This window comes from Penaeus japonicus, unplaced genomic scaffold, assembly GCF_977035675.1.
Source record: "Penaeus japonicus unplaced genomic scaffold, GWHDUDI00000001_assembly GWHDUDI00000010, whole genome shotgun sequence".
In the NCBI taxonomy this organism is placed as follows: domain Eukaryota; kingdom Metazoa; phylum Arthropoda; class Malacostraca; order Decapoda; family Penaeidae; genus Penaeus; species Penaeus japonicus.
In genome coordinates this window covers 17,100,729-17,113,228 of record NW_028234412.1, presented here as the reverse complement: position 1 = coordinate 17,113,228, position 12,500 = coordinate 17,100,729, and the positions used below count along the sequence as shown (strand labels likewise).

The 12,500-nt window shown below is 36.3% G+C and overlaps 2 protein-coding genes across 6 annotated transcripts in view; one reads left to right on the top strand and one right to left on the bottom strand.

The window, feature by feature from the left end:
• Taf2 (TATA-box binding protein associated factor 2) overlaps window positions 1-2,811 on the bottom strand; it is a 16,721-nt gene extending 13,910 nt beyond the window's left edge. Inside the window, exons 1-7 of one of the 3 annotated variants that reach the window (XM_043011118.2) lie at window positions 2,670-2,811; window positions 1,414-1,472; window positions 1,165-1,257; window positions 947-1,001; window positions 640-803; window positions 283-499; window positions 1-147 (exon numbers count right to left, since the gene is read on the bottom strand). The exon at window positions 1-147 is cut by the window's left edge and continues 92 nt beyond it. In XM_043011118.2, coding sequence (XP_042867052.1) covers window positions 1-147; window positions 283-499; window positions 640-803; window positions 947-1,001; window positions 1,165-1,257; window positions 1,414-1,424 — 687 coding nt within the window. In that variant the 5' untranslated portion in view covers window positions 1,425-1,472; window positions 2,670-2,811. The remainder of the gene's footprint in view (window positions 148-282; window positions 500-639; window positions 804-946; window positions 1,002-1,164; window positions 1,258-1,413; window positions 1,473-2,669) is intronic. The other 2 variants (XM_043011117.2, XM_043011120.2) reach the window with 2 other exon arrangements.
• Window positions 2,812-2,985: 174 nt separating this feature from the next.
• Window positions 2,986-11,904, top strand: bug (thioredoxin domain-containing protein bug). Of its 3 annotated transcripts, none has more exons than XM_043011122.2 (8): window positions 2,986-3,089; window positions 5,162-5,192; window positions 5,558-6,138; window positions 7,715-7,801; window positions 7,889-8,065; window positions 8,269-8,471; window positions 8,748-8,922; window positions 9,987-11,904. In XM_043011122.2, exons 2-8 carry the CDS (start codon window positions 5,168-5,170, stop codon window positions 10,161-10,163), a joined length of 1,425 nt encoding a protein of 474 aa, XP_042867056.2. In that variant the 5' UTR covers window positions 2,986-3,089; window positions 5,162-5,167; the 3' UTR covers window positions 10,164-11,904. The 3 variants fall into 3 exon arrangements, with proteins under 3 accessions (XP_042867056.2, XP_042867055.2, XP_042867057.2); XM_043011121.2 differs by having other exon boundaries at window positions 2,992-3,130; XM_043011123.2 differs by having other exon boundaries at window positions 3,009-3,134; window positions 9,987-10,310.
• Window positions 11,905-12,500: the final 596 nt, after the last annotated feature.

Sequence of the window (12,500 nt, the reverse complement as noted above, 5' to 3'; positions counted from 1 at the left end):
TAGGAGGTCACCACAGCTTACAGCTGTCATAAACTCATCAACTGTGAACTCCAATCTCCATGTACAAACTTCGCTCCATGTGTCAATACAGGGAAACCATAACCGAGCACTATTTTCATTGCCATATGTGAACATGTGAGCGCCTTTCTGAAAGAGAATAATCATAGCAACATAAGCAAAAAGATCCAAAACTATTTTCTGTAGCAATATGTACAAATCATAATTCAAATCTATAGATGAATGGAATAAATCTGAAATATACAAACACACATAAATAATTACCTCAACTAATGTTCCTTCTGTATTAGGTACCACAAAATGTAAACCTGATAAAGGTTTTTCCAGGGAAAATTCAACTCCAACTCGTAAAGGTTTCCCTTCTTGGATCATGTGCTGAGCTTCTAAGGGCACTGTGATAACAAGTTCTCCTCTCCCTATTTCTGGGTCTACTGCAGTTACCCCTGTTATTTGGGCTTTGTTGAAGTACTCAAGATTTCTCCTGTAAATAAAATGCATGAAGATCTTTATAATTTTTTTTCAAGGTTGTCTTAAATGATATAAACCATAACATCTCAAGGAAAAAATCATACTTCTATAGGAATAAGGAATGGCCCATATGGTAAAATCATCCATACTAACTGTTTGGAATCTTGCTGGCATACTTCAAGAAGTGGATCAGAATACTGGAATTGTACTTCAAGTGTGTCGTTCAGAGTCACACGATATACACAACACTGTTTGCAGTTCAACCAGATGTAACGGATGCTGTCCTTGGATGGAATTAAGGTTAGTTCTGTAAATCCCTGAAATTAAAGAAATAATAAATACAATTTTGATACATGCACTTTCTTTACCTACTAGTATTATCCAAAGGGTTTAAAAACTCATGCAAATTATTAACAGAAAATAACAGAAAACCTTGAACAACATACAGAAAATTACTTACAATGACTGTCTGCCTTGTGAAGTTTATTCCTGTCAAACTTAGAATCTGATGAGACGTGCTGAAATATAATAATCTTTAATAACTTTGCAAGACAATACCTAATTATAAAAAAATAAGATAGTTATATCATTAATTAATAAAGTATTTTTAAACTATATCCAAGATATAACACAACCTATTCATATAATTTCTAACAAAAAGTTTTTTGGGATACTTATAATTTGTAAGGTTTTAGGATCTCCTTGTCTTTCTTCATTTTGTGAGAATTTTGGCCTTTGGCTTCTCCCGAGGCCTTCGGGTTCTTTGATGATCTGAACAAAAGTAAAAGTAAAAGTAGAGTAAAATAAATTAAAAATATATAAATATAAACATACTTGTACTAGCACTGCTTGACTATGTTATGCATATAATCAAACACAAACAAGACAATATGCTGATAATACAGAGATCACACGAAGTTGACTTACAAATCCTTCATCTTTGCTTCCCTCCCTTCTCTTCTTTGAGACCTCACTGCCTGCAACGACTGGAAAAATTCAAAATCATCAATAATGTGTTCTTGTGGATAAAATGCACTTTTATCCTTCCCTTTTACCACTCATACCTACACTAAAACCAAATAATGGGATAAACATGATTTTCCCTGACTAATACCAATTTTGAAAAGTCAATGGAGAATATTTCTACATCTCAAAAATGGCTAACTGGATAATTCTAAAAGAAACTATTCATCACTGATACCACGGATTTTTATAACAATGATGTATACCAACTAGATAAAATAGTTTTAGTCTCTAGAACAGAAATATACAAACAATATGGAAGGTAATAATGGTGGCTTGCTATCAACACCATAGCGACAGAGCTGTTTTGGTTACTATCGGTCTATATATCAGTATATTAAGCATGTAGGCCTAACACCTTGAGCTATTCGCCCGAACTGGCCATGGCTGACCGCTATGTGCCCAATCACCCAGCATGTTGGCCATACAAAAGGCCATGACAAATTATCAAGTCACCTGCTAAAAGTATTACCACCACATGACGTGATATCTTGTCACCTGGCATTAATGGGTTAAGCATTGAATTAGGCCTGTTCTCCTGAAAAGGCCTTTGAACCCCCACAACATGCATTCTGGAGAGATGAAACTGGATAACTTTCTAGCAATTTATCATATGAAGGGCCATTCCAGGTTTTATCTTGCTAGAATATATGGTGGAGGTTTGCTAATGCTTGCCAAAAGGCCATAGGTACAGAGGCTAGGCAATTGCTGGAAGTGACTGCCCTATTCTATTAAGGCTCATGGAGCCTCAATGTAATCCACTAATGAGAAGGGTTTTGGGAGATGGAGCACATTTAAGGATATTAGTATAATTCATAATTAATCAATGTCTATGGCACAATTTCTTTTTCATAATTATATGTCCTCCCCGGCTACTGAGGTCAATATACTCACAATATTTGATTTCCACAGACTACAGCTACTTTATCTGGATATGCATCAAATGCAATCCATGGATACCAGAGGATACAAGGAACCACAGAGATTTAGATAAACACACTGAAGTTGGGGGAATAAAGCGTAGGTCAGAATTATCGGTTAGAAAACTTGCCACAGGAAATTAAATATTGTAATGTACTCGAACATGAAAAAAACAGGAAGTTATAGCAATTTCTGTGGATATCATTTAAATTCATTCTGATATTAAGATCATATAATACCTACAGTGATCTGAAGACACCCTCCAAAGCACAAATTAAATCATAGCAACTTCAAATACAGCACTGCATCAAACATTTTCAGAATTTGACAAAGCAGCTCCGTCAAGTTGGTCCCGAATGCGGCCGCTGCTGCAACACTTCTGCCGAAACCATTTTGATAAATCCTCATGCAACTCAGCTCCAGAAGATCTAAAAATGATAAAATAAACATATACCATATTTAGGGATCGGGTAATAAATTGTCGCAAAGTTTATATATTGGGTGTAAATCTCTTTCATAATCATTAACGTTTTAAGAAATAGGTGCTTTTCGAGCACAGAGGTTTGTTTACACCATGTCCCTGTAAACCTCCTGCTGGCATTTTGGCAGCCCTGCGCCAGGACCAAGTGGGAGAACACTAAAACTTCTTATTAGTACCGGTAAAGAATAAAAGAAATATCAGCGCTAAGACAGGATATTTGCAAGTATATGGGCCTTTTCGTCAGAGTCTAGAATTGTTTAATAGAATAGAAAGAAATATGTCCTTGACCAAATTACATTTTGTTTTTTATACAAATGTGGTAACATGTTACATGGAATATGATCTATAGTTGACAAACAATACATGTGAGTATTATTGGTACAGCTGTATTTAATCATATACAGGCTACAGCATAAAAAAGTTACTTAAAGTAATTCAACCCTTTCAGACACTAAATATATATATGTATATTATATATAATGTATATTTTTGTAGATTCCAACAAACCTCTACCATGCATATTCTACAAAGATGTTGCTTAAATACCCTTCTGATGATCTATTGTCAATTAACAGATCCAAGTTCTGTCTTGGCAGAATATATGTAGTAGAAGTTTGTTGGCCTGTGCAAAAAAATGGAGGACATAGCAATCACTTGACATAGTGCTACTGTTAGGTTGGCCTGCAGATTGTAGGATCATACAAAGTAACAAGTGAACTCAAACAGTATGATTACAAATAAAAAATCCTTGTTTGAAAACCACGGCTAGTGTTTTCTGGACATACACTAAATTTTCTTGTAATGTAAATGATTCTGATGTTCTTTAATCCCACAAATTAATTATTAAATGATTTAGCAATCTCTTCTTGCTATTTGTTACAATAAGGTTTAAATCACTGACACCAATAAAACTGGTTAATATTCAGTTTCAGACTGTACAAGGCATCAGTTTATAAATTCTAAGACAAAGCTGTCGCTAATTTATAAAATCAATAAATCAGTAAACATATAATCAGGCAATTACCCAGCATATTTTCATCTCAAATGCTACAGAAAAGACTAAGAAACTTCCACTAAATATATTCGGCTAGGATAGTTTGAATCTTTCCTGGTAAGATGATACATCAGTAGGCAGGTCTGTATACTATACACATTCATGATCATGGGAATAAAAGATTTGAACTTTTTATTGAACTTTTATAATTTATGAATTAGATAACTTTTATACTCAGTGTGCATGAACTTTATCACATCTGAAAAATGTCTTAGAATCCATGGATCTAAGAATTTCATGTGTGCTTATTTTGCATTACAGGTATGCCAGAAACAGAAATTATACTATTTTATTTATCATAGAGTTACTTTAACAAGGATGTTGGCTGCAATAGTTAGGGAGGAGGGGACATGAAGTGTAGTATGGAAATGGTGTGGTTTGCAAATACCAGTCTCAGTATGTTTTTTTCAAGATAAAGCATGGACAGTCCACAAAAATGATAAGGATCCTAGTATCAATATCTTAAGTTGTTTTGTATTTTCTAACATTTTTATTTTTCATTGTAGTATTCTAGTAGATGTTTGTTGGTGGTATTACTGGCATTACTTGTTATATATGTAAAGGATTTGTAAGACAAAAGGAAACTAGGTGGCACTTTCAATAAACTATGTAACCCAATATATAGCAATGTGGGAGAAGCCCATGTTATTGCTAAGTAAGTTTTGTTACTTCTTTAAAATCATGTTTGTAGTAGGTCATCTCATAATGAGACAACTAAAGATGAATGGTACAAGTCCTAAGCAATCCATCTGTAAAGGGCAAGTGCACTATTATGATTACTGTCTTTATGATAGGCATTTTCTGATTATTGTTATCATTACTAGTGGTACTGAAAATGTTATTATTTTCATTTTTGTCATGCATATTACTGCTATTTCTATTGATTTATGATTGATGTTTTGTATTACTCTCTATCTTACTTTTATCTACTTTGAATTCAGGATTTTTTTTTTATCATATATAACTGACCAATGTAAACTACCCAAAGAAAACTTATGTTTTGTTAGCCTTCCTGTTATTTTTTTCTTTCTTATATTTAGACAAAAGTCTCTATAGAGTATGTCCTGAATAATCAAGTCCTAAGTCAAGGGTCAAAAGTTAGGTGAATATTAAAGGTTTGACTTTGAATTCATTGTGAAAAAGAAAAAAATCTAGTTCAGCCCACTGATGTTAATTACGCTGTGGTTTCTTTACAGGTCGAAATGTGGAAGCAGAGTTTCCACATAGGTGAGTAACACATTGTATTTTCACAAGAGAAAGTGATGGAGTATTTTTTTTCTTTGTAATTTGTAGTAACAAAGCAACCTCAGATATGCATAAATGTGTGTATTGTATAATGTGCATAAACATACTTATACATAGGCTTATATCTTCATAGTGAATGAAATAAGTGTGGAAATATGAAATAAAGCATCATATCATATGTATCATATATGTTGTTTTTTATTTAGTAAAACATTAACATCCAGACCCTTTTTTGTGATAAAGATAACAAAAGGGATAAGTATATACTGGTATTGCACTAAAGATTGATATGTTCTCTGAACTTGTGTGCTAAACTTGGAAATTACAAATGTATATTTATATTGCAGGATGTGTCTGGCTTCTTTTGGTTTTGTGTGTAACAGCTGTAAAGTCACAGGATGATGCTAAAAGCGTAGGAACACATGAAGAATGTGAGCATGATGCTGATGGCGACTGGGAGGCCAGTGGGAAGAAATCATACCTCATAGATGAGAAGCAAAATGCAGAAGGAAAAGAAGAGGCCAGTGAAGCTATACCAACTGAAGAGGCTTGTTTCATGGATGACTGTTCATTAATGCAAGATGACGATGACCAGAGTGAGTTATCAATGCTCACTGACCAGGATGGAGAGTTCAATTCAGAAGAGGAAAAGGTCTCCTCACAGGACTTTTGTGAAATGAACAGCAAATGCTCTAAAGAAGCAATGCCGGAAGAACCAGCAGATGGGGATGCAATCGAGGAAGCTCTTGGAGAGGAAATACCAATTGTTGTAGAAGCAGATATGAAAGAAGATGGTGAAGCTGTAAACGTAAATGAAGAAGGACCAACTTCATTTGAAAGTGGAGAAAATGAAGATGAATCGGAATTGAACAAAGTGGATCCTGAAATGGAAAATATTCCTCTTCGAGAAATTTTATTGAAACTGAAGGTAGGATGGAAGGAAATGTAAGTTTTCTTAGCCTGAAAAATGTTTACAATCACATGAAACCTTTTTATGCTTTATTAATGCCCATTCTGCACAGAAAAGGGTTTCTTATTCTTTTTGCCTTCCTTCTCCTCTTCCCACTGTCCTCCTCCTATTTCTCTCCTGCCTACTCTTCCTCCATATCCTCTTCCTTTTCCGTCTCCTTTTTTTGTCCTTTATTTAATTTTTTTTTTAGATTTTCTTTTTCCATTCCAGGTTCTTCTTTTCTTTCTCTTTCTCTATTCTTTCTTTCCTCTCCTCTTCTCTCTTCTCTTCTCTTCTCTTCTCTTCTCCTCCTCTCCTCTCCTCTCCTCTCCTCTCCTCTCCTCTTGCCTCGCCTCGCCTCGCCTCGCCTTGCCTCGCCTCGCCTCGCCTCGCCTCTCCTCTCCTCTCCTCTCCTCTCCTCTCCTCTCCTCTCCTCTCCTCTCCTCTCCTCTCCCCTCCCCTCCCCTCCCCTCCCCTCCCCTCCCCTCTCCTCTCCTCTCCTCTCCTCTCCTCCTCTCCTCTCCTCTCCCCTCCTCCTCTCCTCTCCTCTCCTCTCCTCTCCTCTCCTCTCCTCTCCTCCTCTCGCTTCCCCCCTCCCTCCCCTCCCTCTCCTCTCCTCTCCTCTCCTCTCCTCTCCTCTCCTCTCCTCTCCCCTCTATCCTCTCCTCTCCTCTCCTCCCGTTTCTCCTCTCCTCTCCTCTCTCCTCCCTCTCCCTCTCCTCCTCTCCTCTCCCACTCCTCCTCTCCTCTCCTCTCCCTCCTCTCTTCTCCTCTCCTCTCCTCCCTCTCCCTCCCCTCCTTCCTCTCCTCCCTCTCCTCTCCTCTCCCTCCCTCTCCTCTCTCCTCCCTCTCCTCTCCTCCTCTCCTCTCCTCTCCTCTCTCTCCTCTCCTCTCCTCTCCTCCCTCTCCTCTCCTCTTCTTCCTCTCCTCTTCCTATTCTTCCTCTCCTCTCCTCTCCTCCTCTCCTCTCCTCTCTCTCCTCTCCTCTCCTCCTCCTCTCCTCTCCTCTCCTCTCCTCTCCTCTCCTCTCCTCCTCCTCTCCTCTCTCTCTCTCTCCTCTCCACTCCTCTCCTCTCCTCAAATTTCTCTCTCTCCTCTCCTCTCCTCTCCTCTCCTCTCCTCTCTCCTCTTCTCTCCTCTCCTCTCCTCTCTCCTCTTCTCTCCTCTCCTCTCTCCTCTTCTCTCCTCTCCTCTCCTCTCCTCTCTCCTCTTCTCTCCTCTCCTCTCTCCTCTTCTCTCCTCTCTTCTCTCCTCTTCTCTCCTCTCTTCTCTCCTCTCCTCTCTCCTCTCTCTCCTCTCTCCTCTCCTCTCCTCTCCTCTCCTCTCTCTCTCTCTCTCTCCTCTCTCTCTCTCTCCTCTCTCCTCTCTCCTCTCTCCTCTCTCCTCTCTCCTCTCTCCTCTCTCCTCTCTCCTCTCTCCTCTCTCCTCTCTCCTCTCTCCTCTCCTCTCTCCTCTCTCCTCTCCTCCTTATGCAGAAAACACTTTTTTATTACTTTATATGAAAATATAAGTTTATTAGTTATGAAATCTACATGGGAGTGTTACTGCATTTCAGCCTGAAGGCTTAACAGATGATGATGAAGAAGAGGAACAGAACAGTGAATACAGCACAACAGAAGGCAGCATGGGAGATGAATCAGAGGTAAATTTATTGTATTGACTAAAGATAATCTTAATGAAAGGAAACCTAAATTTGTTCTGCAGATACTTATATTTTACATGGTTCTAGGTAGAAGAAGAGGCGCTTATATCATCTGGTTCATCAGAGAAAGAGGATGATAATCTTGCCAACACCAGTGACTCCAACAGCACTGGAAGTGGGGGCACTGGTGGGAACTCTAATGCAGGAAGCAAAAAGGCAGTTTGCTCGAAAGTCAACACAAGTGAACCAATACAAGATGTTGAGGTAATATTTTTTTTCCTGTTAGTCAACATAATAAACCAGATAAACATTTTTTTTAATTATGAAGAAAAGAAAAAGAAGGAAATTAGTTTCAACCAGAAATGGATAGGACTTGCATATTTATGACACAGATTAATCATTCATGCAGGATCAGTGATTGAATTGCTATGTAGAAGTTATATGTAATTTATTTGATACACCTTCAGATTATCAATGCAACTGCACTCATGAAGATACTTCAGGGAGACCCCAACATAACAAGCAGGACATTGGCTGGACCATGTTATCTAGTGTATTTCTTCAGCCCATACTGCCCATTTTCTGTAAAGGGATCACCATATGTGAATGCCATGGCACGTTCTATTCCCAATATACCAGTTTATGGTTTAGATAGTATTGAACACCATAGGTAAGTAAAACGTTGAATTTTTTTTTTTGCATGATTGAAATTGCATTTTAGTGTAGTTTTTCTTACAAATGATTCATACTACAAGTACAGATACCACTATAAGCACGTTATGCCCACCAGTTAGGAAGAGAGTATAGCATGTATAGGCTGTTTTAACAGTAATAGAGTGATAGAGACAGTTTTTAGCTTTTAATAAGTTCCATAATGAACAAAAGTGATAATGAAAAGGAAAATCCAATATTTATTTTTAATAGATTTTTTTTTCCCTTATTTTAGTGTAAATGCCCGTTATGGTGTAATGGGAACCCCAACACTCCTGCTGTTTCATAATGGGAATGGAGTTGGACGTTTCAATGCTTCAGAATACTCGGTCCTGCAGTTGGTCTCCTTTGTTAATCACTACACTGACCAGGATATTGCTGACATAAATGTCACATCCTCAGACTTTCAGGTGAGTTGAGTTATTTTTAGGGTAAAGATGTAGTTTTTAACTTTTTAAAACTATTTTGTGTATGGTTATTCTAAATATTTAATGTGTGCATGATGAGGATAATGCAAATAATTCATACATTCTTCCAATTTCACTTCTTGTTAGCATAGAAAAATAAAATTAATGTATGTTGAACTCATACATAAATTAATTAAAGGCCAGAGATATGTATTGCATAAAAACCTGTATTTTCACAAAATCAGAAAAATGTTTTACATACAGTGTTTTAGAACATGGACTCCTAGAAAATATTTATATAAATGAAGCTTTTAGTACAAGATGCTGTTCTTAACCTAATCTCAACGGGCCCGGCGAGTGCTGGCAACCCCCTATGCCGGGCCTAAGTAATATCGCCTCGGGGATGTCACACTGGTGTGTCGCCCTGTCATCAAGCACAACTGTATGTCACATGGGTGTGACACACCGTCGTCATTGGGTTAACACAAATGTTTCTTAAAAAGAGGTTTATGTTATTAACCCATTCCCGACGGGGGAATTCTAGCCTTGAATGTCCAAATGCCGGGGCGTTCGAATTATTAGGCCTAAATCAATTGAATAGCCGGCACAATACTATGCCGCCCGGCAACTGGGCTTTTGAATACGCGGTACACATGCTGTACCACCCGTCCTGTGTGGGTTAATCCCTTTTGAAAAGGCAAATTTATAGAAAGGATGTTTTGCTTTATTTTAATAGTCCTTAAAGGTAAATATATAACAAAAATGTTGGCTGGAATTGAGGTTAAAGGGAATAAGCCAGACTTGTCACTCACTGCAGTCAGTGAGTGACTCATACACTTTCCCTGGCCAAGTAATTAAACAAAATCTCAAAATTTAATATTACTTGACCCTTACCTTCCTCCCCTCTATGTGTGACCCATCATGGAGGGATTAAAGCCAAGCATAGTTTTACCAATATTAATTTAGTAGAGCACTGAAAGCTGAGCATATTTTGAATGGGCTGTTGCAATCTGACTTATTTTCTAAATTTGAAGCAAAAAAGTGGCATTGCTCTTTTCTTCCCCTAGGCAAACTTGCCATCCAAAATGGCAGAAGGCTGTCTGTATGCTTTGTGGGCAGCGTGGGTCTTCCTCCTGAGCTGTGCGTCGTGGCTGTTCCTCACGTCAGAGTTGTGTGCAAGGCTGACAGAGGCAATCCTCAACAACTGGAGGGAAGCTGAAGCTCAGCATGACCACCATGATTAAGATGGATATGGAGATAAAGTCTCAAGAACTTTCTGGACTCCTAGTCACTTCTCTTTTTAGTTGTATATCATTATTGTTATTATTATTATCATTATTATTATTATTATTATTATTATTATTATTATTATTATTATTATAATTATTATTATCATTATTATTATTATTATTATAATCATTATTATTTTTATGATTATTATTATCATTATTATTATGATTTTTGTTATTATGATTATGATGGTAATGAGCTCTATCTTATTTTCACATTTTTTAGCAATATTTTTAGTCATTGTATTTATACTTTCCATTTTTCAGACACTTGTATTTAGATAAAAAAAATATTTGTATATGTATATATTTGATCACATACATTACATACTTGTATAAACATGCATATGTTTGTATAGCTGTAAATACAATGGAAATTTTGTATATTATTGAGTTTGTACATAATATTTTCGTATGATATGGAATTCTTGAAATGATCAGGTTTATGGAAAAAGAATCACATTGTTATTTGTTTTATTGGATGAAGAATACCTTCAACATCAACAAATAGCATAAAGCAGATAAACAAATTATATACTGGTTCAACAGGAATTTATTTTGTATAAATTTGATGGCTATGCATATATTTTCAGCATAAATTAATACGAAGGGTTAAATAAGGAAATATATTTCATTCCCTTCAATAACTCATAATTCTTGGGGGTAATATTTCACATCGGTTATGATTGACAAAAAAATCTACGTGTCAATACAGTAACAGAAAAACCCACTACACACAAAATAAGTTTATTGAAAAAAAAGAGACAAAAGTTTTGAAATCCTGGATTTCATTTTCATGCCTAAAGATGAAAGGCTTTTGAAACTCTCTATCTTCAGTAAACCTATTTTTGTTTTTCTGCTATCAGTTGAGATATTTATTCTGCAGATACATATTAAATGATTTTTGTGGTGTTCTAAACTTAGCATCTGCATCATACTCATACTGAACTTTGAGCATCAGTCTATTGTATTTGTAAGCTTTGCTTCATGATATTGAAATTTTGTTATACCGGACCATTTGTGCAGGTAATCTTACCTTTTTATTGTAACAGTGCTGATGCTCTGGCAGTTACGTCCCTGATTGCTGGTTTCAGCTGGGCTTTGATTTTTACCTCCGACTGCAGAGTGCTTAGTGTGTGTGAACTTGGCAGTGCGGAAGTGTTGTTAGGAAAGCCAGTCCATCTTTTTATGGTCACAGCAAAAGAAAATACTAACTAAATACAAGTAATGAAGATGCCAATACTGCCAGATAGACAGTCTAACTAATGTGATAAAACAAGGTTGTCAATCAGTCAGGAGATTTACAATCGTTATTTGAAAACAGCACTCAAGAGGCAGATAGCAGTCCAATAGTTAATTGCTGAAGAGGTATACATAAGTTTATAGGTTAATTTGAATGGCACTCTTCTCTAATAAAACTACTTATGCTGTGTTGTAATTCAATTAAATGTTAAATATGTCATGTCATGTCTGGAACCGTGTGGATTGGAATAAAGTTTTTGTGTAGTGATATATTTATTTTATAAATTCTATGTCATGTGAATGCCATGGGAGCAAATTCATTTAATGGTATCTGTGTATATTGTTATTGTTTCTTTACAACTGCAAGGTAAAGATAAAAAATTGTTTCCTACTAATTTCTATTGTAAGATTTAAAAAAGCTCAAAGTTAATAGTAATAAAAATTTTAAAGTTAACATCTTGTATAGTTCACCTTGCATGGATGTTGTACTAATATGAGTGATCAAGGTTTGACATGTTGAATGAAACTAATTGGCTCTCTGAAAATATGAAAAACATTAGTTCATATGGGTATTTCTTGTAATGAGTAAGTCCGGTTAAATTCAGATAAAAAGGAAATGTACAGGAAAATAACATCACATGCAAACCATATATTACATTGTTAATTAATGCTATAAACATGATTGCCCAATTCCAAAACTTCATGTTACTAGGCTTGCACATTTAACCTTGGTGCCCTACGATTAAAAAGGACAAAACTGATTTTTTAAGCAGATAAGTCCGTATACATTAGAAGGAATAATATCCTTTGATTGCCTTTCGTTGACTTGTTGCGAACCAGAAGTAAGTACTGCCTTGGCTATTTGATTGTTTACCTATATATTGACAGTTATCAAAATGCTATGGATAACACCGCAAAACTTGCTTTAGTCATTCACAGTTTACTCTAGTAAACTCTGCTTTAAATGGCAATTTCTGTCACTTCTCTAGGAGCATCATGTATATCAGCAATTATTTTTGTGTCCTTATTAGAATACATGCTTTCATATAT